General features: G+C 43.7%; 1 protein-coding gene across 2 annotated transcripts in view; it reads right to left on the reverse strand.

The window, feature by feature from the left end:
* GLT1D1 (glycosyltransferase 1 domain containing 1) overlaps nucleotides 1-26442 on the reverse strand; it is a 120877-nt gene that overhangs the window by 85334 nt on the left and 9101 nt on the right. For both annotated transcript variants that reach the window (XM_058281215.2, XM_058281214.2), the window contains exons 2-4: nucleotides 19060-19208; nucleotides 9842-9947; nucleotides 2384-2435 (exon numbers count right to left, since the gene is read on the reverse strand). In XM_058281215.2, coding sequence (XP_058137198.1) covers nucleotides 2384-2435; nucleotides 9842-9947; nucleotides 19060-19208 — 307 coding nt within the window. The remainder of the gene's footprint in view (nucleotides 1-2383; nucleotides 2436-9841; nucleotides 9948-19059; nucleotides 19209-26442) is intronic.

Genomic DNA, 26442 nt, shown 5'->3' on the forward strand with positions numbered 1-26442 from the left:
CTCAAAGGGGAGCACGCCCAGAGGAACAGACCAGTTTATAAACATAATCATATTTTTGGAATTCATAAGTATTATCCAACTGCCACAGTCATCTTTCAAGTAAAAAAAAAGCCTAAAAGTGGCTAGTTCAGCTTGCAACTCATTCACACAAGGGAGATAACCCTCCCACTTTTTTCTGTTTGCAGTGGGGATATTTTATGCATACTTCCTGGTTTATCACACAGAACATTAGAAATACATGTATGCAAAGATCAGTGTTTGATAAAATTAATTGTCTTTGTGGCCTCATTCTGGACGTTCTAAGTGAACTGGCTTTTGTTTTTTCACTGCAAGGGGTGGCCGTGAGTAACCCATGACTGTTAACACAGTGGGGCCATGGCTTCTTGCATGGTACAGCATCAGCAACTTGGCCACCCTTGCTTGTCACACAGCAAAAAAAGGGCAAATGACATGTTAGAGTTACAAGGAAGTCAGGCTTGGCTGTGCCGAGGCCCCTGACGCACCTCAGGGAGCCCTGGGGAACTGTGGACCACACCTTGAGGACCACGGGTTCAGACGGCGACCTTGAGAAGAAACAGGTGCAACGTAACACCAGGAGCTAGGAATCTTGCCATTGTTTTTATTCTGGAATGACAATTCACTAAATTACCATAAGCAGTGCAACCAAAATTCTCTGCCTGGGAAGGGGGTGAAGTAAAGTGAAGGCAGGACCTCTCCAAGTGTGCACTTGGTCATTCTCACCAGCTCATTGCACCTGCCCTCTAAGTCAGATTGAACACCTGCTCTCTAGTTCATTGCACTTGCCCAGGACAACTAACAAAAGGATGATGATGGACAATGCCCATCCCCAAAGCAGAGAGTATCTGTGGGAAACAAATGCATGTTGTTTCCATGGAAGCAAGTTACTTCCTTGACCACTGAGTCAAACTGTCCCTTGTGATTATTGGTGCGGATCATATCTTGGCTGAGAAAGCACACCTGCAGGCAGAACAATACATATAGAACAGAACAACCTGAGTAACAAGATTTATGAGCATAGTTACTGATTTTTATAATAATAGTTCCAGTAAAGTGTGTTGGTGTTCATCAATCACTAGTTAATATAGAATGAGGTAAGGGTAACAGGTAACTTGATTTTGTGCTGAATGTCACGTATGTTAGGGGTATATATACTAGCCCCTCGACTCAATAAAGTTGTCTGATGAGCTTGAGAAAGCAATGCTCTCAGATCCCCTGAACGCAATCTTTCTTTGTCTTTCATTCCCAATACCTCGGGTCACCGACCAAGACTCCGACAGTATCTACAACTGCGAGCAAGAAAGGTCCACCCATCTGCCCTATGGGATCCAAGCCCCCTCTCAATCAGAAGCAGAGCGGGCATCACCATCCCCAAATCCTCAAGACCGAGGAATGAACAAACATAAGGGGGGAATGCAACTATGGATGAAAGTAAGCTTATTACTATTTTAGCAAAGGAAGATCTTGTAATACCGATAAAAAGGCAGTGGCCACCAGAGGTTCTGAGGGAAGGAGAGGGAAGAGTGGATGAAACATGGGGCATTTTGGGGATACTGGAATTGTTCTGCATAGCATTGCAATGACGGGTATAGGTCATTATAGATTTTGTCAAATCCCATAAAAATGTGCCCTGCAAAGTGTAAACTATAATGTAAACTACAGACTTGCTTAGTAGTAATGCTTCAATGTGTTCATCAATGTAGCAAATGTGCATCACTAGTGAAAGAGGTTAATGGGGGAAAGTGTGGGAGGGGAGGGGGATATATGGGAATCCCCCTAAATTTTCGATGTATCATTTATGTACTCTAAAGCTTCTTTTTTTTAAAAAAAGGCAATAAGGGGACTAACTTGTAGAGCACCCATCTTCCATTCTTTAAAGCAATTGAAATAAATAGTCCCACCCAGGAAACTATATCTGCCAACTAGAAGACCAGAAGACTTGAGGTTTTTTGTTTTGCTTTTGTTTTTACGAGGTGCTGGGGACTGAACCCAGGACCTCATACATGGGAAGCAGGTGCTCTACCGCTGAGCTACACCCGCTCCCCAAGACGAGAGCATTTTAATGCAGCCTTTCAGTCACCCAATCTGAGCACACAAAAAGAAAAACAGACAAAACAGAAAAGGATTTGGCTAGTGGGCTATTTTTGCCACTCGGTAGTAACATTTTTTAAATTACAGTGAAGTTATAAGAGTATTTATGCAAATTTTTTTAAAAAATCAATATATGGGAAACATAATACACCATTGTAGCTACCCAGGCAGTTATCAGTGGGAACATTTCTGTTTTAATAAGACTGCCTTTCATGTCTTCAGTTCTGGGATTCCATCAACCCACCTAAAATCATGATTCAAAATAAACACATACCCACTGCATTTGTGCCATTTCCTTCATTGACTCTGTGAAAGCAACAGCAAACCTGGAAAAATGAACAAGAACAATGGAAAAAGTCAGAGCAGAATTCAATTATCGTAACTATGAATCAGCTCTCGGGAACAAATTATAAGAGATAGGGTAAGAAACTGCATTGAAAATGCAATCAGTCTTTATTATCCATGGTCACTGGGCATTGGCTTTCCTCTCATCAAAACAAAGCTGTGCATGCAAGAAATCCTCCAAATGAAGTTCAGACTTCCTATTTTCCTTGCTTCTTCCACCACGCACAGTCAGAGAAGAAGGGATAAAGCCAAAGCGCAGGACACAGGAAAGAAGCAAGAGTTGGGTAATCGCCAAGGGCAGGGGACGCCCTCCACTAGTCTGTCGAAAGAGGATTATGCAAAAGCACAGATTTCCTGCCCCTTCCTGTGGTGATTTAAGCTCAGGCCTGCATTTCAGGGCTCTGAGAGTTCCTTTAGCAAATGCACCAGGGGCTCCAGGGCTAAGAATAGGAAGGTAATGAATTCTTTAGAACTGTGGTAGTAAGGAAGCAAAGGAGCGTGAAGAGGTACCTTCTGGCTGCGAAAAGGGAAGGGGGAGTTCATGCCTAACATTAACAAATAGATACAGAGTTTCTATTGGGAGTGGTAGAGAAGTTTGGGGGATGGATATGGTTGTAGCACAACATTGTGAACATAATTCACAGCACTGAAGTTTACATTCAAATGTAGGTGAAGGTGAACTCTTAGGCTATATATATCACTAGAACAAAAGTTTAAAACATCATATGTCCTCCCAGGGCCCGATGGGTGGACTGGGGGAGAGTGTGGGCTATGGTGTGGACCATTGACCATGAGGTGCAGCGGTGCTCAGAGATGTACTCACCAAGTGCAATGAATGTCCCATGATGATGGAGGAGGTTGTTGTTATGGGGGGAGGAGTGGGGTGAGGGGGGTGGGGGGTAAATGGGGACCTCATATTTTTTTAATGTAACATTTAAAAAATAAAGACAAAAAAAGTTTAAAAATAAACAGAACTTTACAGCACAGTGAACTCTAATGGAACTTAGTTAAAAGTACAATAATAATAATCTTTCATCACTTGTAACCAACATACCACAAACATCCAAGGGTCAACAACAGGGGAGGTATATGGGAACTCTAATTTCTGCATGATTTTTCTGTAAACCCACAACTTCTCTAATACATCTCTATAAATACACACGCACATATATACATAAACAGAGAGGTGTCTTTTAATGGAAATGTATATCAATTCCATAGTGGGAAGACTCAGCACTATAAAGATGCTCGTTTTTACCAAATTAAAGGACAAATTCAACAATACCCCAAACACAATTCAAGAGGGAATTTTCAATGGAACATGACAAAATCATTTTAAAGCTTATCTGTAGGTACAACTGAGTAACAAACACTAAAAAAAAAAAAAAACTGACTAAGAATTCACTCCAAGGACGCCATGCCAGGGGCCAGTAAGGACATGGGAGACGCGGGACAGCGCTGGTCTCCAGGGAAAAGCAGGTCGAAACCGGGAAGGCACTTCCCATGCCAGGACGCTGTCGTTATAAAAACAGAGCAGGGCACGTGTTGGCAAGGATGTGGAGAAACAGGAGCCCGCACGCCCGGACGGGGACATTGTAAAATGGTGGGGCCACTGGGGAAATCAGTTCGGTGACTCCTCAGAAAGCATTTTCTTGACTTGGAGCTGTCCTGGGTGGTGCTGCAGGGACAGTTACCAACATTGTATGTCCTCCCATGGCCCACTGGGTGGACTGGGGGAGAGTGTGGGCTATGGCATGGACCATTGACCATGAGGTGCAGCGGTGCTCAGAGATGTATTCACCAAGTGCAAGGAATGTCCCATGATGATGGAGGAGGTGGTTGTTATGGGGGGAGGAGTGGGGTGAGGGGGGTGGGGGGTATATGGGGACCTCATATTTTTTTAATGTAACTTTAAAAAAACAAAGACAAAAAAAAAAAAAGAAAGCTAAAAATAGAATCACCAGATGAGCCAGCAGCCCCACACCGGGCATGTACACAAAGGAATTGAAAAGACTCAGTCAGGCACTCGTCCACCAATGCTTATAGCAGCATTACTCCCAACAGCCAAAAGATAGAAGGCACTCAAGTGTCCCGCAACTGAAGAAGGGATAAACAAAATGTGGCATATATGCACAACAGAACATCATTCAGCCCAGAAAAGGAACAAAGTTCTGATGCGTGCTACAAAATGGACACACCCTGAAGACATCGTGTTGCATGAAATAAGCCAGATTGGCGAATACTGTATGATCTCGCTTATATGTTATACCTAGAAGAAGCAAACTGCACAGAGACAGGTGGTAGTTAACAGGTTACCAGGGGCTGGGGGAAGGGCTGGGCACTTAATGGGGCAGAGCTCCCGTGTGAAGTGATGGAAAGCGAGGGCAGTGGTGACTGAGGATGGCTGTACGGCATTGAGAATGAATTAACACCACTGAACTGTGCACTTCAAAGTGGCTGAAATGAGAAATTTTGAGCTGTACATTCGTTATTACACTAAAGATTTTCTAAAAGAAGAAAAATTCAGACTTGTAATAACAGATATTAAAATGCATTATAGAAGTATAATAATTAAAATAGTGTCATAATAGTGAATATGCATCTGGTCTCAGCTTAGGGAGGATTTCTATGTATAAAACACTATGAAATAATTTCTAAGGATAGGAAAAAAGCCTATGCAAATATACACAAAGAGAAACAACAATAATGTGAGGGAAATATTCCCCACTCATGTGGGGAAAAGGGGATTAATATCCTTACTATATAAAAAACTGTTCAAAATAAACAAGGAAAATTAAAAGCCCAATAGAGAGGAATAGATGTAGTTCAGTGGTTGGGCGCCTGCTTCCTTGTACCTCCTTTAAAAAAAAAAAAAGCCCAATTAAAAAGAAAAAAGCAATGATAAAAACAGACATCCACATGAGGAGAAATACAATGGGCCAAAACTATGAGAAAAAATAAATTTTTCTAATAATCAAAAAAATCTAAATAAAATAATAAAGCATTTGATCACATATCCGATTGGCAACATTTTAAAAATGAAAATGTCTTCTGACTACAAAGGTGAATAAATAAATGGGTATATATACCTACTTAGTGCATTGAAATAAGAACATTCTTTCTGAAAGGAAATTTAAGAAACTATATCAAGTACTATGTTCAAATTCCTAGACTCTGCAGTCTAACCTTTATCCGTCCTAAAGACAGAATCATGGGCGGCAGCTGTGGCTCGGGCTGCTGGGGGCTCCCCTCCCACGTGGGAGGTCCCAGGCTCAGTTCCTGGTGCTCCTGGAGAAGGTGAGCAAACAATGAGCAGACAGAGGAGAGAGCCATCTCGGGGAGGAAGGATAAAAATAAATTTAAAAATAAAGACATAATCAGGCGAGTGCGTGAAGACACCAAGTGGCTCACAATAGGGGAGAAATGGAAACGTCCGACCTAGAGGACCTGTTAGGTAATTTACGCCGGCATCTGACGCAGACGTTAGCAGTCAGGTTTAGTTCATTTCATTCTATGATAAGTGTGCATGATGGTTCGTTAAGTAAAACAGGAAGAGCAGCACATCAACATACCAAGAGTGAGAATACCAGAAGGAAAGGAGGAGAAAGGACAGAAAAAAATGTTCAAAGAAATCAGGCTGAACGTCCCAAATTGGATGGAAAATATTAATCTACTCATCCAAAAAATCTCAGCACACTCCAAGGAGGATAACAACAAAGGGATTCACATTCAGAGAGGTTGGAGTCAAATGTTCAGAGGCAAAAACAAATCATGTGGGAGCAGACGGGACTCCAACAGTTGAACGCCCACCTCCCACATGGGAGGTCCTGGGCTGGTTCCCATGGCTCCCTAAAGAAAACAAACAATGAGCAAACAACAAGCAAACAGACAAAGGAACCATTCAGGGGAGCCCATGTGGCTCAGTGGTTGAGTGCCGGCCTCCCACATATGAGGTCCTGGGTTCAATCCCCGGCCCTGGTAACTCAAAAAAAATAAAAGTAGGTATCATCTGATCCAAATTTTCTAAAAGAATGATAATGATAATACAAGAATATGGCCACAAACACACAAACATGAGTAGTTAGAGGACTACCTACGATGAGTTCTAAAACAACCTTCCTTTAGTCAAGAATGGCAGATAATGCTCTTTGTAGTGGTTCCTCACTATTTGTTGACCCTGATTTTATACTTACTTAATAGAGAACCTTTTATGGGATTTTCTTGCTCAAAGATGCTAGGACAATTAAGAAATTTTTAAAAAACAGATTTCTTGTGAAAAGTGTTATAGCACTTCTCATTGAATACTGTGATTTCAAAATGTACTTAACTCAATTTGACATGTGATTCTGTATGTGAAAACCACCTTTTGAAACACTAGACCTCAAAAAAACACACAAATTTCCTCATATTCAGTCATTTTGATCTACAAAACAGCAAGTACCTATGGTGCAACCTAACGTGTACTGTATACCTTCTACACAGGAAACTATTTTCAAGGTACTTCATTTCATACAAAATCCCTTTTCCTCATTGGCTCAGCATTTGCTCAGTTTAAAGTTTTTCTAACATGTATCTGAAGGTCTTAGGTACACTAAGTTCTTGAAAAAAATTTCCACACATTTCAAATGTACCTTATTAAATTTTCATAATTATAATACTTATAATAAATATTTGGTCATTACAATGCATGTATTTCAAACACTTATTTTACTAAAATAATTATAATAAGCAGAAAAACAGATGCTCAAACAAGTTTGTGAGAATAGCCTGTAGCCAAAAAAGTTTAAAATACTAAAATAAGTTTGAAAATACACCCTACAGGAAAAAACACTACTATGTAAAAGTATTTGATTAAAAATGAAACCCTCATTATAAAACTAGACCAGTTCAATACTCTGCTTTATAGAAAACGGTTGCATACTGTGTGGAATAAGAAATCTATGATTGATGCAACTTTCCTGCCCACTAACCTCAATCAATACTCCCAAATAAAAATCAATGTCTGTTTTAATAACAATGCAATGAATAATATTAATGACAATACTGTAAGATGGAGCCATTCAATATTGCTTCTAGCAAACAGGTTTTCCTTCTGTAAGACAGTGCCTTGTGGATTCTATGGCTCTAAGGGTAATACATGTTAGAGTATAAGAAAAACAGAAGGGGGAAGCGGACTTGGCCCAGTGGTTAGGGCGTCCGCCTACCACATGGGAGGTCCGCGGTTCAAACCCCGGGCCTCCTTGACCCGTGTGCAGCTGGCCCATGCGCAGTGCTGATGCATGCAAGGAGTGCCGTGCCACGCAGGGGTGTCCCCTGCGTAGGGGAGCCCCACGTGCAAGGAGTGCGCCCGTGAGGAAGAGCCGCCCAGTGCAAAAGAAAGCACAGCCTGCCCAGGAATGGTGCCGCACACACGGAGAGCTGACACAGCAAGATGACGCAACAAAAAGAAACACAGATTCCCATGCCCCTGATAAGGATAGAGGTGGTCACAGAAGAACACACAGCAAATGGACACAGAGTGCAGACAACTGGGGGGGGAAGAAATAAATTTTAAAAATTAAATTAAATTTAAAAAAGAACAACAGAGGGAACCCCAGGATGGTAGCACACCTTGCAAGGTAACCCCAAAGTATTTTAATACTTTTGTGAGCACTATGTCTTAGAAAGCTCACCACGGGCAGCTATGGCCCTAAAGTCCTTAGGAAGAAGTGACCCGAAATGTGATGACAGCCCACTGTGACCCCAGATTTAAGTGGCAAGAGGGCACCACCGTACAAACAAGGGCACGTGCCCAGAGTGGGGGAGGAACTGCCCAGTCCAGGGAGACTTGCAGAGCCCCGGTTCCTGGCCCGCGGAGGGCTATGGACGAGCCCGAGAAATGGAAGGTGATGATTCACTGGGCTGCAAACAATGCTTTTTTTTTTTTTAACAACAATTCAAAGACGGTAAGAGTTGAAAAGCTGCTTCAGTCCTGCTGCCGGGCTCCTCCGGGAGCTCTGGGATCGGGGTGACTCGCGGCAGGGGACGCTGCCTCCGTCTCAGCAGCCAGCGGGTCCTGAGGGGACACCCGCGCCTCCGCTGACCCCTCCGAGGGCCCGCCCTGGCAAGCCCCGCGATGCCACCGCAGCGCAGCAGCTCCTGCGCTGTGAATGCAAGTGTGCCTAATGTTCCTTCTGATTTAATTTGCTCTTCTTTCACAATGTATTGAGCACAGAGGATTAGCATCAGTGTCATCGTCATTAATCTAATTCTTATTCTTGTATTTGTTATAAAAAGAAAATGAGGTGTTTTTTTTCTACCAACCCTTCCCGTTTACTCCAGAATGCTGCATAAATTTTATCATTTTCTAAGTATACTTCAGTGTGGAAAAGGCTGGGAAGTGCAGCACTGGACGAGATTGTCAAGTAGAGGCAATAACCACTCCTCACTTTAGAAATGTGCAGAGGGGAGCGGATGTAGCTCAGGGTTGAGCACCTGCTTCCCATATGCAAGGTCCCGGGTTCGATCTCTGGTATGTTCTAAAGACAAACAAATGAAAAAACCAGCTCTCATTGGGGAACGGATGTGGCTCAGGGGTTGAGCGCCTGCTTCCCATGTGCAAGGTCCCGCGTTCAATCCCCAGTACCTCCTGAAAAACAAGAAGGAAATGGCACAGACAATAACCCAGCGAGGAGAACCCGTGTGGAGACAGAGACGGAGGCTGGTCTGGCGCTGCCACAACCACCAAAGCCGGGGGTCGAGGAATGCCCCTCCCCGGAGCCCCCGGAGCGAGCGCGGCCCTGCCACCTCCCCCAGGTCAGGCTTGGCCCCTGGGCCGCGTCCCCGTCTCTGCGGTAAGCCACCCCATCTGTGGTAACCTGTGACGGCATTCGCTGGAAACCCAGCCAGACCCTTCCAGAAACACCTCCAGACTGACGCAGCGGGGGCCCCATCCCTGGGACGCGAGCCAGGTACACGAGACGAGACGCCGGGGCATCCAGCGGAGGACCCTCCGATGCTCATGGAGCTCAGAAAGCTGCGGCAGGCGAGGGCTGTGCTGAAAACACTCTACGTGGGCAAGCCTGATGCAAAGTAGATGCTAATTTGTTTGCTAATAAGGCTATCGGTGGACTGAACTGTCTTTTAGAGAGAAAGAACTCTGAATTTTTCTAAGGATGCTCCTCCAGTACTAACCATAAGGAAGAATCAAAGAGCAATAACCCATTTCAATGACTATTCATGAAGAAATAAAAACTTGCCAAATGAAACAATAAAATTATGTAAAATCAGTTTTATAGGGTAAGATGTAAACCTCCCAAACTGTTGGTTTCCTCAGTCTTTTTGTTTCAAGGAATTCCACCCAAAAAGTTGGAATTTTTGACTCCTGGGAAATTCTCCTATTTATTACCTGGCTTCTTCAAGAACTTTTCCCATCACCGTGTGTTTTTCTCTCTGGTTCACATCTTCATTTAAATCAGTTCCACCAAAGATGATCCCAAAAGGAATCCGATGACCTGCAAAATGACGATAGTTACAAAGCAGAATTTAGCTTTGAAACACTTGGCTCCCCCACCATTCCCAAATCAACGATGCTAAAAAATTGAAGATTTAGTCCAATTCTCCTGAACAGTAGAAAAAGTGTCACTATGATAATCATGATACTGAGATTGAGTGGATGAGACACCAACAACTGTTGTTGGGACTAATCTTCAATTAATTTGTTTTAAATTTTAACAAATGGAAAATATCATTAGCTACCACCTGTCAAAACCAAGCTTGTCATTGCCATGAAGGGGCCTAATCTTGAGCCACCAGAGTTCAAGACAGAAAAACTTTCCTCCAGAGGAAGTCCTCATGTTCATCAGTCAACCCATGCCACGCCAGCTGGGGGTGCAAGAGGCACGGACACCTTGACCACATCCTCAACATGGATGGCCTCGACCACATGCTCGACATGGACAGCCTTGACTATATCTCAATGTGAATGGCCTGGACTGCATCCTCAGCGTGGACACCTTGACCACATCATCAATGTGGACAGCCCTGACTTATCCTCAGCGTGAACAGCCTTGACTGCATCCTCAACAAGGACACCTTGACCACATCATCAATGTGGACAGCCTTGACCACATCCTCAGCGTGGACGGCCTTGACTTATCCTCAGCATGGACGGCCTTGATTTATCCTCAACGTGGGCAGCCTTGACCACATCCTCAGCATGGACGGCCTTGACTTATCCTCAGCATGGATGGCCTTGACCACATCCTCAGCGTGGACAGCCTTGACTTATCCTCAGCGTGGACAGCCTTGACTCATCCTTAAGGAGCACGTGGCATCAGGAATGACAGCTCGTGGTGGTGCAACTACAGGGAGAGCCAAAAGGTGTCCCAGGCTTACATGTGCAGGAAGGAGAAGGAGAGAATTCGATCCTGGGAGCACAACCCTGGCCTGGTGGAAGTCAAGGGGCGAGGGGCGCGGGGTGAGGCATTCCCCCTGTCACTCAAGGACAAGGTCACAAGCACAGACATGCTCATGCATCAGGGGAGCTGATGTGCTCAGTGCAAGGACTTGCAAAGGGCAACGGAAAATTCCAGAGGAAGGCTGCCCTGCACGCCACCAGGCAGACCCCATCAACTGGCGCTCACGCCGGGACGGCGAAGGAACCGCTCCCTCGAGATTAAACACTAAAGGGGGAAAGTGCTCATCTCGATGTTAATTTGCCTCAGAACTGATTTTTGTCACCCAAATTAGCGAGCTCTATCTTTTTCTCTCTGCAGAGGTCTCTTTCATGCTGGACTTTGATTGCTCAGATTCAGTTTCTAGATACTAAGCATAAAAATGATACAGAAGGGGCCCTGTGGGCAGCTAGACAGTAAAAGAAACAACTAAAAGTGCACTGGGAAATGGCCATTTTTTAAAGAGGCATGTGTACGTGTGTGTGTGTATGTGTCTATGTATAGGATGGTTGACAAAATCTATTGTTATGTGATAAAGTCAAGTCCATATCAGTTTACAAGCTATATGTACATAAAAATTATAAATACTAAAAGGGCAGTACAACCACCGACTAAAGTGGATTATTGGTTATTGTAGTTATTACCTTGTGTTAACTGGGTAATTTATAAGATTGATTTAAAAAACAACAACATATGGGAAGCGGATTTGGCTCAACAGATAGAGCATCTGCCTACCACATGGGAGGTCCGGGGTTCAAACGGAGTGGTGCCACACTCATGGAGAGCTGACACAGCAAGATGACGCAACAAAAAGAGACAGATTCCCAGTAATGCTGACAAGTATGCAAGCAGACCCAGAAGAAGACACAGTGAATGGACACAGAGAGCAGACAACAGGGGAGGGGAGAGAAATAAATCTTTTTAAATAAATAAATAAATAAAAAACAACAATACAAACACACTTGAGCATACATGAACTATCTCTGGAAGGATGCATAAAAAACTGGCTGCTATTGCTTCTGGAGAAGGGACCTGAAGACCACAAATCTGAGATGAGGGGGAAACGTACTTTTCACTCTATAACATTTTATATTTTCATTTCCTACTACAGACAGGTATGACTATCTCCAAAAATAAATACAAACCTGCGTACATGCATGCACAGAACAGCCGCTTCCTGTTCTATAGATAGGAACAGATGCTTCCTATCTCTAAGGGGGTAAGGCTTTGGGGGATGTTGGGGTAGGGCAACTTTTTTTTTTTTAAGATTTATTTTTAATTTATTTCTCTCCCCTTCCACCTCTCCCCCTAGTTGTCTGTGTCCACTCGCTGTGTGTTCTGTGTCCTCTTGCATTCTTGTCAGTGGCACTGGGAATCTGTGTCTTTTTTTTTGTTGCGCCATCTTTCTGCGTCAGTTCTCCGTGTGTGCGGCACCACTCCTGGGCAGGCTGCACTTTTTTCACGCAGGGCGGCGCTCCTTCTGGGGCGCACTCCTTGCGCGTAGGGCTCCCCTACGCTGGGGACACCCCTGCGTGGCATGACACTCCTTGTGTGCATCAGCACTGAGCATGGGCCAGCTCCACATGGGTCAGGAGGCCCTGGGTTTGAACGCTAGACCTCCCATGTGGTAGGCGGACGCTCTATCCATTGAGCCAACTCCGCTTCTGAATTTACTTTTGCATGTGGGGTGTCTGTGAATTTTGGAGGCCAGAAGGAGGACTGTGCTGGACAGAAAAATGGTCCCCCAAAGATGTCCACGTTTTAATTTCTGCAACTCATTCCTACTTTACAAGTCAAAGGGGAATTGAGTTAGAAGATTGAATTAAGGTGACCAATCAGCTGATCTTCAAATAGGGAGATTATCCTGGATTATCCAAGCAGGTCCACAGTGATCTCAAACATCCTTTCAAGTGAACAGGAGAGGCAGAAGAGAGAGGGTCAGCACAGCCACATGAGAAAGGCTCCATGCCACCTCCAGCTCGGCAGGAAGGAGCCGCTAGCCAAGGCATGCGGGCAGCGTCCAGCAGCCCAACAAGGCAAGAGACGGATCCTCCCCTACAGCTTCCAGAAGAGACCAGCTCTGCCAACATCTTGAGTTTAGTGCAACGAGACCCGCATCAGCTTTGCCCTACAGAGCAGAAGGACAGCAGATTTACATTTTAAGCCTCTTGAGTTGGTGGAAAGTTGCTCCAGTAGCAATAGGAAACTAACACTCCATCCCACTGCCACCAAGTAAGGTTTCCCTGGTAAGATCCACTAAGGAAAATATCAGAAAATGTCTTCTTCAGTAACATTTCATTTTAACAGTATTTATACATGTAAATCTGCCACAGGTTTTCAAAAACTAGTATCTTTATTAGCTATTTGCCAAAGAGAGAAAAATAGGCGCCTGAAGGAGCTATAGTGGGGATCAAAGGAGCTGCTTAGAGGGTAAGGCAATATTAACAGTTAAGATGGTCAGCTTTCACCTCAAAAGCCAACCCACGATGCCTCAACGATGCCAGATCCGCTTCCGTGGGGAAAGCACAGGCCTGGGCACCCAACAGCCTGGGCTAGAGCCCCAGCACTGCGCCTGGGAGATGGGGAGCCAGGGCAAGTTAACCAGCTCCTCTGAGCCTCAGCCCCCTCATCTGCGAAATGGAGATGGTAACGACCAGCTGGCTGATTAGTGCGATTGAATGCCACACTCTATACAGAGGCCCTGGTACGGAGAGCTGGCATCACCGTGCTTTATAATGAATTAGGTTTTAAATGCACGAAGCCAGAAACTCTCTGAAATAAATCAGCACTTGAAAAAATGGAATGGTGGGATATTTCACTTACTTTCCGGTTTTTTTTCAATGCCCATTCAATTGTTTTTTTTGTTTTTTTCTTGGTTGGCACTTATTTTCATTCAGCACTTTATTTTATTTTTTTTTAATTTTTTTTATTGATTTTGTAAAAATATTACATTAAAAAAAATTATATGAGGTCCCATTCAACCCCACCACCCCCACCCCACCACTACCCCCCCAGGAACACTCACTCCCTTCATCATGACACATCCATTGCAATTGGTAAGTACATCTCTGGGCATCTCTGTACCTCATGGTCAATGGTCCACATCATGGCCCACACTCTCCCCCATTCCATCCAGTGGGCCCTGGGAGGATTTACAATGTCCGGTGATTGCCCCTGAAGCACCATCCAGGGGAACTCCAAGTCCCAAAGGTGCCTCCACATCTCATCTCTTCCTGCCATTCCCCATATCCATCAGCCACCATGTCCACTTTTCCCACTCCAATGCCACCTTTTCTCTGAGGTCCTTGGATTGGTTGTGTCCGTTGCACCTCTATGTCAGGAGGAGGCTCAGATTCCACATGGATACTGGATGCAATCCTCCTGCTTTCAGTTGTAGGCACTCTAGGCTCCATGGTGTGGTGGTTGTCCTTCTTCAACTCCATCTTGGATGAGTGAGGTGAGTCCAATAAATCAGATTGTAGGAGCTGGAGTCTGTTGACGCTCAGGGCCTGGCTATCCTATTGTCATCCAGAGATTCAAATTCCCTAAATATATCTTAAACCCCAACACCAACTACAATTCCAGTAAAGTACAATGAAAGTCTTATGAAAAGGGATCCCATCTGAGTCCAGTTCCATCACGCAGAAACACCAGCTCCAAAGAAGGGCCATCTGACATCGCAGTGAACCCCGTCTGCCATGACCATAGAACCTGTGGGTCTCTTTAGCCCTCAAAGGAACCAACACCTGGGGATTGCATCCACTCCATCTGTCTCCCAGACTCTGTTCAGCTGTGCACAGGGGCAATCCTTCTGACAGCCTCCAGACTCTTTTTTAGAGACTCGTAGCCATATAAACTCATTTCTGCTTTCCATTTCCCCCTTACATTAGGTCAAACAGCATTTTAAAGTCATGTTATTATATGTAGACAGGGATATTCTGCTGATCCGCACTGAACCTTTAATTCAAGGTCATTTTCTAGTTCCATCTTCAGCTGGTATTTGGTAGTGATCCCTTGGTGCCAGGGAGGCTCATCCCCAGGTGTCGTGTCCCACGCTGGGGGGAAGGCATTGCATTTACATACTGACTTTGCTTCGAGACTGGCCACATTTGAGTAACATGAAGGCTGTCAGGAGGAAATTCCCAGGCACAGTACTGCTCTAGGCCTTGTTCTTATTTCAGGCATATAGGCTCACAAGCATAGTCATTAGTATCATGCTTTCCCTGTTGGACCCTCATTCCTTCCTGGTCCTTACCGTTGCATCTGGGGGATTGCCGCTGTTCCCCTAGGGACCACAACAGAGCACCTCCGGCCAGGAACCCAGTACCCCCCCAGCTTTAGTTTTTAATTGTTGCCACTATGAGTATATCCAAACATTACCATGCACCCTGGACATAAGCCCTGTACAGCTCCCTGTCAGCCATATATCACCTGTCAATAGTATCCTATACCAGTATTCCTCCGCTGCCATTGTTGAACCACTCCGTGATCCAAAACTTCCTGAAAATTGAAGCCCAATATAATGTCAGGTTCCCTTACTAGTAAAATGGCATATAGCGATGGGTTTAAAGGTTAGATATAGAATACGTGTTGACTTGGAAAAATTCTACATCCTATCTTTTTCTTTTCTTTTTTTTTTCCCCCTAATTATTGAACTTCTCTTCACAAGGGCCCTAGGCCACAGTAATTCATATATACAATATACAGTACTCCCCCACATCTACCATTAAACCTTTTCCCTTCCACAGCGATATTCTTATAACTTATTCATATCATATTTACTTAAAGTGATGTACAGACTCTGAGACAATAGCTTTCAAACAAGGTGACATCTGTGCTTACATTGTGTTCCATACTTTAGGATATACAGTTTTCTAAATTTTTAGTTATCCTGTGTTTTACATTTTGGTTTACATTATTAGTCTGTCATCCCCTATATGTTTATGGTGTAATATTACATGTTTTATATCCATCCTTGTGTACTCTCGTGAAAGTCCTCTCTTACCCCACATTTACTTTGGTTCCACACATTTAACATACATTTTCCCATCCCCTTGGTGCCCACAGTGACAGCCAACCTCTGTTTCCCGAGGAGCCACGTCCAGAGATACTTGCAACAGTGTTCAGATTGCCCATTCAATTGTTAAGAAGACAAAGCTTTGAGTAAGTAGCATATTATTCTTGATAGCAAAAACCTTTCGGGGAGTGTGCGTAGCTCAGCGGTTTGAGCTCCTGCTTTCCATGTATGAGGCCTCGGGTTCAATTACCCGTACCTCCTAAAAAAAAAAAAAAAAAGACTTTTATAAATGCCTCCAAATCCTGGAAAATCCTAGAAGCCTTCCACTGTACCACAATGTATGTAAAATAAGTTTTCCAACTCCTATTCACCCTTCAAAGCCCTACTCAGGCACCCTCTCCTGTCTGAAGTTTTCTCCAAGTCCCTCAGAAGGAAACCCTCGTCTTCTGTGCCATGCCATGTATCATAAGCTATTAGGATTTATTTGTAGACTGGAAGAGCCTTGAGAACGGGAACCAGGTCTTTTCTTTTACTTTTTTTGCACCCCTTATTCCTAACCTGATGCCTGCTAACCCTAAGTACTCAATCAGCATTTGCTGAAATGAACTGAGCCTGAAAAATGGAAAACAAATCACTTCCCAGTGGGTTCACTCAGAGCTACCCAAGTGACAGGGCGATCTTCATAAACAGGCGCTTCTACTGGAAATGTGCCGCTCTGGTGGCCCAGGGAGGTGAAAAGCCGCGCGTCTCCTGAGCCCGGCTCCCTCGGCAGCCTCCCGGCGGGGCCTGCTCCTCCCTGGGCTCAAGCCTAAAGCACCTTCCTCAACAGGAAGCAGGACGCGCACCTTTCCCACCAGCGCCAAACTGACTGGGGCGTTTCCTGCATGTGCCACGCAGGGCGCACAGAGAGCCCAGAGCGCAGACTGGATGGGAGCCGAATTCTCTTAGATTTTAGATAAGGACAACCATAAAATTCTGTTCTTTCATACTTGAAAGATGGACTTGTATGGACGTCAGAATTTTTTTAGACATAGCCAGGACAGAAGAACAAATGCAGTGTCTTTCTTCTCAGTGCATACAGCCAGTGGTTCATAACTAAAGCATTAAAACTGATATGGCTTTTTTTAAATACTTTCCCACACTGTGTTAACATGTCTCATGTGCCATTTCCCATCATTCACATATTATTTTAGCTGTTTTATTTGTCTATTTGCTCAGTAAATCCCAATTTAAAAAGAAAACTTGGGGAGTGCGTGCAGCTGAGTGGTTGAGCATCCACATGCGTGAGGTCCTGGGTTCAAGGCCCTGTACCTCCTGAAATTTTTTTTTAAAAATGAAAGAATGTTTGATATGTTAAAAAAAAAAAAAAGCTAATACACACAGCCATAAAAATGTGTCTGGTTATTATTTGGTAATATGTATCCAAAGCTTTTAAAATACATATACCAGGGAGTAGATGTGGCTCAAGCAGCTATGCACCCACCTCCCACATGGGAGGTCCAGGGGCCTCCTGAAAAAACAAACAAAGCAAAACAAATGAAAAAACCAACTCGGGGAAGTCCATGTGGTTGAGCACCAGCTTCCCACATAAGAGGTCTGGGTTCAATCCCCAGCCCCAGTCCCCCCCCCCCAAAAAAAAGCATACACCCTTCAATTGTACAATGCCACTTCTAGAAAATTCTAAAGAAAATGTGTTCCCAAAGCTTATGCAGAAGTCTGCTACTCACACTATTTATAATTGAGAAAAAAATGGGAATAACATCCATAAGATGTGGCCATTCATAATTATGCTGTAGAGTAGTCAAGGATGGACAGAACTGTCCTGAACACATTGTTAGGTAAAAATAAGTTATTCTACAATAAGAACATACTATTGCAATGTTGAAAATACATGCAAGACACTAGAGAGAACAAGAGAGACAAAGGATAGAAGGAAATGCAGCAGTTAAATTGTCATTCATTCCTAAAGGTTATCTGTTTGAAAGTTGGACTCTCTGAATAGTGTAAAGGATAGAAAGCACTAGAACTATTGTAGGTAGGTGGAGAGATTGCTTTGCGCCTGCGTTTCCCCAGTTAACCAGGTACCTGGGCGCTCTCTGTGCCAGGTACAAAGCGCTGCGAGCTTCACGGGCTTGTCATTTCATTCTGTGCGTGCACCTAAGGTCTTCGGCCAGTGCTCTGCTGATTCAGGTGTATTTTTAATAAGCCATTTATTGATTTTTTAAAATTATGCAAGTAGGTAATTTGGAAACTATATTAAAATACAAAGCAGAAGATATGGCCCCTGCAATTTCACCACCTAGAAATGACAGCTCTTTCTCGGTTCCTCTTTGGGTGTTATTTATTTATTTAGTCTTTTATTAAAGTAGCCAGCAAGGCATACACGTAACGTAGACTCGCAACTTCTTCTAAAAATATTCTGGAACGTGTACTATGCCGCACTGTTAAGTGCTCTAAAACTTAAAAAGAAAAAGCAGCAGCAAGAGGGAGCCCCTAATGGACTGGGTTTGTCTGGGAAGAGCCTCCAGATGGGAGCTGGAGGCAGGAGAGCCCCGGTGCTGGGCGGCAGCTCGCACCGCGTCAGGGACGCCGAGTCGCCTTGCGCAACCCTGTTCTGGTACTCTCTCCTCAGTTGTCTATTTAAACCCAGTCCCTCAAATGCACGCCAAATCAGCCTCACCACCTCCCTGGTTCTCTTGTTAAGTAATGAGCTGAGTGAAACCTTTCCTAGGCACCCATTCCATATTTGCAAGAGTCCTGTGTTTGTTTGCTTGCTTGTTTAAGGAGGCACCAGGGATTGAACGCGGGACCTCACACATGGGAGGCAGGCGCTCAGCCATACCTGCTCTCCAAGTCCTACTTTCGATTTTTGAAAATTATACTTTGAGAGAAGAAATTCACATTGAAAACACCCCAGATAACAGTCCCATGCAGCACAAACAGCGTCAACAGAAATCCCTTCTCAATTGTCCTGGCTGTCTAATTTTAGAAAATGACTTAGGAGAGCAATACATTTTTAAAAATATTGTTTTCCTTCTAATTTTGAACCAGATAAACAGGATAGCTTGTGCCGTGTATGCTCTACTTGCTGGAATAGGTGCTGTGGGTTTCTAGCTTCTCTAGGGTCTGCTTTTATGGAGAGAAAAGAGTTACCGAGCAGAAGTCTGCCTGCCCTGTAGAGATGGAGAGCTAAGGCCGCCTCCACGTTCTCAGCGCTGATGAGGTTTGCGATTTCGGACGAGCTTTCAAAGTCAAAGGCATCTTGCAGGATACACACGTGACCTGCAGCTTCTAGGTGGTCCCTTTATGAAAACATACAAACAAGGAAAGAAAAAGACAAAATAAGCATTAACATAGACTGAGAGGTGAAGAATTTTCTTGTTTGCTTTTTTGTTTATTATTATTATTGGAATAATGAAAATGCTCTAATGATGATTGAAGTGATGAATGCACAACTATGTGATTATGCAAAATACCATTGATTGCACAGTTTGAATGAACTGTTTGCTTTATTAATATGTATCAATAAAATGGATTTGTTTTTTAAAAAATTATGCCACAGGCTGCTGTTGTGACTATGATTTTAAACCAAACGTTATTCTCACTATACTTATTTCCACATTGCCCTAGATAAACATTCTGCCTTCTAGTATGGTGCAAGGCTGAGGGTCAAGGAAAATAACCATCCCTCCACAAGCCTCAGCGACCTGGGAAGCGTGGCAGGGACCAAGCACGGCCGCACAAGGGTCAGCAGCCTGGAGACCTGGGGACACACACTGCCATCTTTCGGTGGCATTTGCTGTACCAGAAAGCGGGTTTCCTATTTTGCTGATTCCACCTCTTTGTCCTGTCCCTTCACGGGACACCCAAGCCAGTTTTCAGGCAGCTCCTGCTCAGTTCTGCAAAAGTCACCTATTCTCACAGCTTCAAAAATACTTCAGGACTTTTCCATTCTACCTCAAAAATGTCTTTCAAACATGTCTCTTCCCTTTCTCCTTATCCTAGTTCAGTTCTTCATCACATAAATCTAAACAGCAAATCTGATAAACAAAAAAAGAAACTTTCTGAATGGCAACAGTAGCACAAAGAAAATCAAAAGACAAGTGAGAAACTGAAAAAAAAACCCCACAATTTACAACACTTACAAAAGGAAAGAAGCAAATTTGCTTGATATATAAAGAGCTCTTAAAAATCAATAAGAAAGCTCAAGATCATTAGCCATTAGGGAAATGCAAATCAAAACCACAAGGAAATACCATTTCATACCAACGTGAATGGTTACTCTTTAAAAAATGGAAAAGAACACCGGCTGGAAAGAATGAGAAATAGGAACATTCCTTCATTGTTGGTGGAATTATAAAATGGTGCAGCTGCTATGGAAAACAGTTGGGCATTTCCTCAAAAGGTCAAGTATAGCGGAACAGATGTAGCTCAAGAGGTTGAGCACCTGCTTCCCATGTATGAGGTCCTGGGTTTGATCCCCAGTACCTCCTAAAAGCAAACAAACAAAAAACAACTCTCATTGGGGAGTGGATGTAAGTCAGTGGTTGAGCACCTGCATCTCACATACAAGGTCCTGGGTTCAATCCCCAGTACCTCCTAAAAAAAAAAGTCAAGTATAGAATTACCATCATACCTGGCAACCCCACTTCAAGGTATACCCTCAAAAGAATTGAAAGCAAGGACTCAAACAGATATTTGCACAGCAATGTTCATAACAGCATTATTCACAATTGCCAAAAGATGGAAGCAACAAAAGTGTCTATCAACCAAGGAATGGATAAGAAAAATGTGATATCTACACACCATGGAATATTATTCAGCCGTGAAAAGGAATGAAGTCCTGATACATGTAATAACATGGATGAACCTGAAGATACCATGGTGAGTTACATAAGCCAGGCACAAAAGGACAAATATTGTATGAGCTCACTAATATGAAAGAATTAGAATAAGCCAATTTATAGAGTCCAATATTAGAATACAGGTTACCAAGAGCCAGGAAAGGTGTAGGGGTGGGGAGGTAAGGCTTAATTGGTACAGAGTTTCTGTTTGGGGCGATGGAAAAATTTTAGTAGTAGGGGACGGTAATGGTAGAAAACATGTGGATGTTATTAACATTGGTGAATTATATCTGAATGTGGTTAATAGGGAAAATTTTAGGTTGCATATATGTTACTAAAATAAACATTTTTTAAAAATTGTATAAAGGCAATCATGAGCACAAAAATACAAGCCTTCCTAAGTACCAAAAGAAATCTTTTAAGAATAAAGAGATCAAAGAAAATTGTTATATGATGAAAAACACACAATAAATATAACAATAAACAGAATAATAATCACATAAAATAAAACAAAAGAGAGAAAATGAGTCTGATATGCATAATGTAAATGAGCTTAATTTATTAAAATTTTTTCAGTTGGCAAAGCCATGTTCTCTATAGGATATCAAGACACACTGAAAATACAGTGTTTCAGAAAGGCTAAAAATAAAGGGATGGGAAAAGGCACACCAGACAAATGCAATAAAAAAGAAAACAAGGGTTGCAAACTTAATATTTGACAAGGGTCAATTCAGGCCAAAAATCATTAAAGGAGACAAAGAAGAACTGTTTTCAATGTTGACAGAATTCACAAGGAATTTATAATAGTTCTGAACATTTATGCATCACAAAACACAGCAGCAATTTATAAAACAGAAACTACAAGTGAGACAGGAGAGAGAGAAAAGCACTAATAGTAGGAAACTTCAATACACCACTCTCAGTCCAAAACTGAGAGGATACCAAAAATCTAAACAACTTCATCAATAAAATAGTCCTTAGAAGTTATTGATCATATCTTCATGACAATAAAACCACAGGATGTTTGTTAAAGCTTTGTTCACTATAATGCAATCGCAAATGTGAGCTATGATACTGCCGTGGTTCAAACTCAAACAGCTAACATTTGAACTGTGCAAGAATAGCCTAAAATAGCAGCTACGTACAACAGGGCTAACAAAGAGAGATTGAGAGCTGAAGAATTTTCTTGTTTACTTGTCTGTTTTTTGTTTATTTGTATTATTATCGAAATAGTGAAAATGCTCTAAGAACAACTGAAATGAATGCACAACTATGTGATTACACCAAACACCATTGAATGTACACTCTGGATGAATTGTATGCTTTATTAATATGTATCAATACATATCAATAAAATTGATTTTTTTTAAGTTATTGAACCTCATACCCTCATTGTAGAGAATATACCTTCTCCTTTTCAAGTACATATGGAACAAATGAGTAGAAATAATATAAACATCCTCAGACACAATGCAATAAAGTAATAGCAAAATGCATTACTTTCATCTTGAAATTTAAAAATTCTCTATTAAAGAACTCTTGGGTGAAAGAGAAAAAAAATCAATAAGATAAAAAAAAGATTAACAGCTGAAAAGAAAAATAGGAATAGTCATGAAATTGGAATCCATATCGAAGAAAATACAGTAGATGTTTAAATACAGGAAAAGGTGCTCAACTTCAGTCTTTTTTTTTTGGTTTGTTTTAATACAGAATATTTGTAAAGATCAAAAAGTCTGCCTAAAGCTTAATGAACTAAACAGCCTCATACATTATTTGCAAGAGGTTAAATTGGTACGGCCTCTTTGGGCAATCCTGCAATAACTTGCAAATTAAATATTAACAAGCCCTTTGGCCAAACAATTCCACTTCCAGGACTTTATCCCAAGGATGTATTTGGATGTGTGTGCAAAAACATGCACTCAGGGTAGACAAACATATCAGCTGTGTTCAAAGGAGCAGCAAGGCTAAGCAATAACCTCGAGTACATAGCAGAGGCCAGCTGTATACATCCCTGCGCGCAAACGCTCTGTGGCTGTGAAAGGAACTGCAGGAGTTCACAGTGGGGTGATTCAGAATGAACCTCGAGGTACCTCCTCCAGTGGAATAGTATTCGGCCATAAAAAGAATGAAGCACCAATACACGTGGCAACATGGGTGAACCCTGAAGACATCATGTCAAGTGAAGTCAGCCAGACACAAAAGGGCAAATACTGCAGGATCCCACTCATATGAAATACGCAGAATATGCAAATTCATAAAACCAGAAACTAGAACACAGGTTACCAGGGGCCAGGTGATGGAGGGAAATGGGCAGGTTTTTCCATTTGGGTGATGAAAAAGTTTTGACAATGGACAATGGCGAATTACTTTGCGGATGTAACTTTTACCTCTGAATTATATATTTTAAAAGGGATTAAAAAGGAAAATTTTAGGTTGTGCATTAAGTTGCCACACACCAAAAACACAGAACTGCATAACACCAAGAGCGGATCCTAAACAGTGGGCTAAAAGATAATGGTGTGATTACAATTACAATGTTTCATCATTTGTAACAAAATTACCACACTAACACAAAACGTCAATAAAAGAGGAAATTGTCTAATTGGGAGGGGGTATATGGGAACACTGTACTTTCTGCATGATTTTTCTGCATAACCTATGATGACTCTAATTTTAAAAACCTTAAGTTTAAAAAAATACAATATTAAGTATAAAAAGGGCAGAGCGCAGAAGGCTTCGTGGATCTGTACTGAATTCGCATCCAGTATCTCCGCGAGGGTGCAGCCGAAAGAGGGAACACGGTTACCTCTAGCGACAGGCCTGGCGAGCGGCCGAGGGCACCGCCGCTTCCCACGCCTCGGTACTGCTGGGCCCTTCCTCGCGCGCGGCTTGTCTCCCGTAAACCCCTGGAACTCGGGGCCGGGTCTGTCTTGCTTATTGAATAAACCAGTGGCTGAGCTGTCTTCGGGATAAAATCCGAATCCTTAGCCTCCCCCAGGGGCCCCTCTCAGCCTGCACCCCCCGTCCTGGGGCTGCAGCCCTGCCCTCCCACCTGTGGGGCCCTCGGCACCCCTTGTCCCTCGGGCCCCCGCACCTGCGGCCAGCATCTGGCACAGTGTCTTCTGGGGACCCCTGCACTGCCCCCTCCTGCCCCACCCGGCTCCCCCCCCACGCTGAGCCCTTCCAGTGTAGACCCCCGGGCTGCAGCCCGCAACGCGGGTGCCACTTCTTACTTAGGACTTGGGGTACTCAATCAGCACCTAAGACGGAAACCAAGGACCCTTGAAAATCCCTTACGGCGTCCAGAAGGTGCGAAAAGGACCAGGTGCCAACTTGTCCAAATGCCGGTCTTTGCTCCGGCAGTGGAATGGATTACTTCTTCAAATGCCCACCAGACGAATTAGCTGGCTTGCCCTTGGGAACCGTATTATACAAAATCATAAGAGTGAGCGGGCGGACGAGGAACCTCGAGGCGTGCGGTCACACCGTGTCCATGAAGTGCCCGCGCAGTGCCGCTGACACCGCAGCGCCCTGCGGGCACCGGGGCCACGACTCAACCACTTCTCGGACGCCAGTTCCAGCTCACAGCCGCTGGCAGAACCAGCCCTTGCGCCAGTGTGTGAATGGCAGTTTTCCTCTCTTTGGGGTTAACTTTTTTGTAAGGAAAATTAAATGGGCACCGCCACACCACCACGCACATAAAGGAGAACGGAGGTCTGGGGCGAGAGCGGCCTGGCCACGCCTTGGACTTTCATCCTGTCGTGGTCACTGCTAACTCTGAGCCAGTCACTGTTAGTCATTAAGGCAACTTCTCCTGGCCCCCGCCCCACCCCAGCCCTGGAATCTTTTGGAAATGCTGACAAGATGCATTCCGACTCAGGGAAAGCTGGAGTAGTCTCCACACTGGCTCCCGTAAGCCTGAAAAAAGGCCCAGCAAAAAGCGTATCCGACAGAGAACGCTACAAACTATCTACCTGAAGGATGAGTGCAGCGCCCCAAACACCCGCCATGCACAATTTACCTCATCTTCCTCTTCTTTAAAAACCCTGGCCTGGAAATGCCAAGATGGGACACAATTTGCATTATTACCTGAATCTACACTTCCCAAATTGCAATTCCAAGACTTCAAATAACTGTTGCCTTGAGAGAGAGAGAGACAGAGACAGAGAGAGAGAGAGAGAGAGAGAGAGAGAGAGAGAGAGAGAGAGAGAGAGAGAGAGAGAGAGAGAGAGAGAGAGAGAGAGATAGACAGATAGACAGATACCCTACACTCTGAGCAAAGGTGAATAATTGCTATTTAATCCTTTCCTTAAAACTCTAAGAAATGAGAAGCTAAAAACAAATGCAGTGATAAATAGAAAAGCAAGGGTTTGGAGTCTACCTAGAGAATCCATTCCTGAGCAATTTCTGGCTTTTGCAGAATCATCACAGCAGAGACTAAGGAACGGCAGCAGGTAGGCATAGAAAATGGGTTGTTTCTAAGCTACTGAGTATATTTTTAAATGACATTTGACATTAATTTAATGATCTCATTAACATCTCAAAATAAAATTTGGGTTTTTCCCTTCATCTTAATTCTCTGTGGACGAAATTTTCATTCTGGTTCAATTTAACACTTTTAAATTGCTCGATCCTCACTCCAATTCCACTCATAAATTCACCGAGTACTTCACATGTCCAAGGGACTCTGGTTTATTTGACTTAAGGAAGCCTTTTTTTTGAGAGGAAAAACACAGCATCTCCAATAAATTAAGTATCGAGAACGTACTTGGCAGGTCTAGGAAGAGAATGGACTCGCTGCACACCCACGTGCTACGCAGGTGCCTGCGTGAACGCGCACACAAATTCACGAGCACCCGTTTAGGGGGTGAAGTGGAGAGAACACAGACATCTGTGTGGGTGAAGTGAGACCAAAATAAACTATTTGCAGAACATCCTGCATTTGGTGTTACCACAAATATCATCTCCAGGGAATGTTTTGTAAACTGTAAAGTGCTCAATGTACTTTTTAATGGGATTCCTATACTCAAGAGATGACAATTATGAAATAGGAAACCTTTTTTTATGTGTGAGGTACTTGGGGCCAGGGCTTGAACTAGGAACCTTGTATGTGGGAGGCCAGTGCTCAACCACGGAGTCCCATCGACTTCCCTGCGTTGGTTTCTTGTCTGTTTTGCTTGTGGTTTGTTTGTTTGTTTTTCCCTGAGGTCCCAGCCTGATTCTTTTTTTTTTTTTAAGATTTATTCTTTATTTATTTCCCTCCCCTTACCCCCCTCCTCTTACTCGCCCCCCAGTTGTCTGCTCTCTGTGTCCATTTGCTGTGTGTTCTTCTGTGACCACCTCTATCCTTATCAACAGCACCGAGAATCTGTGTTTCTTTTTGTTGCGTCATCTTGTTGCATCAGCTCTCCGTGTGTGCGACGCCATTCCTGGGCAGGCTGCACTTTCTTTCGTGCTGAGTGGCTCTCCTTACGGGGTGCACTCCTTGAGCGTGGGGCTCCCCTACACGGGGGACACCCCTGCGTGGTAGGGCATTCCTTGCACGCATCAGCACTGCACATGGGCCAGCTCCACACGGGTCAAGGAGGTCCGGGATTTGAACCGCGGACCTCCCATGCGGTAGGCGGATGCCCTAACCACTGGGCCAAGTCTGCTTCCCCTGTTTTTACTTTTTCAGGAGGCACCAGGGAAC

The sequence above is a fragment of the Dasypus novemcinctus genome, chromosome 19 (assembly GCF_030445035.2).
Source record: "Dasypus novemcinctus isolate mDasNov1 chromosome 19, mDasNov1.1.hap2, whole genome shotgun sequence".
Lineage (NCBI taxonomy): Eukaryota > Metazoa > Chordata > Mammalia > Cingulata > Dasypodidae > Dasypus > Dasypus novemcinctus.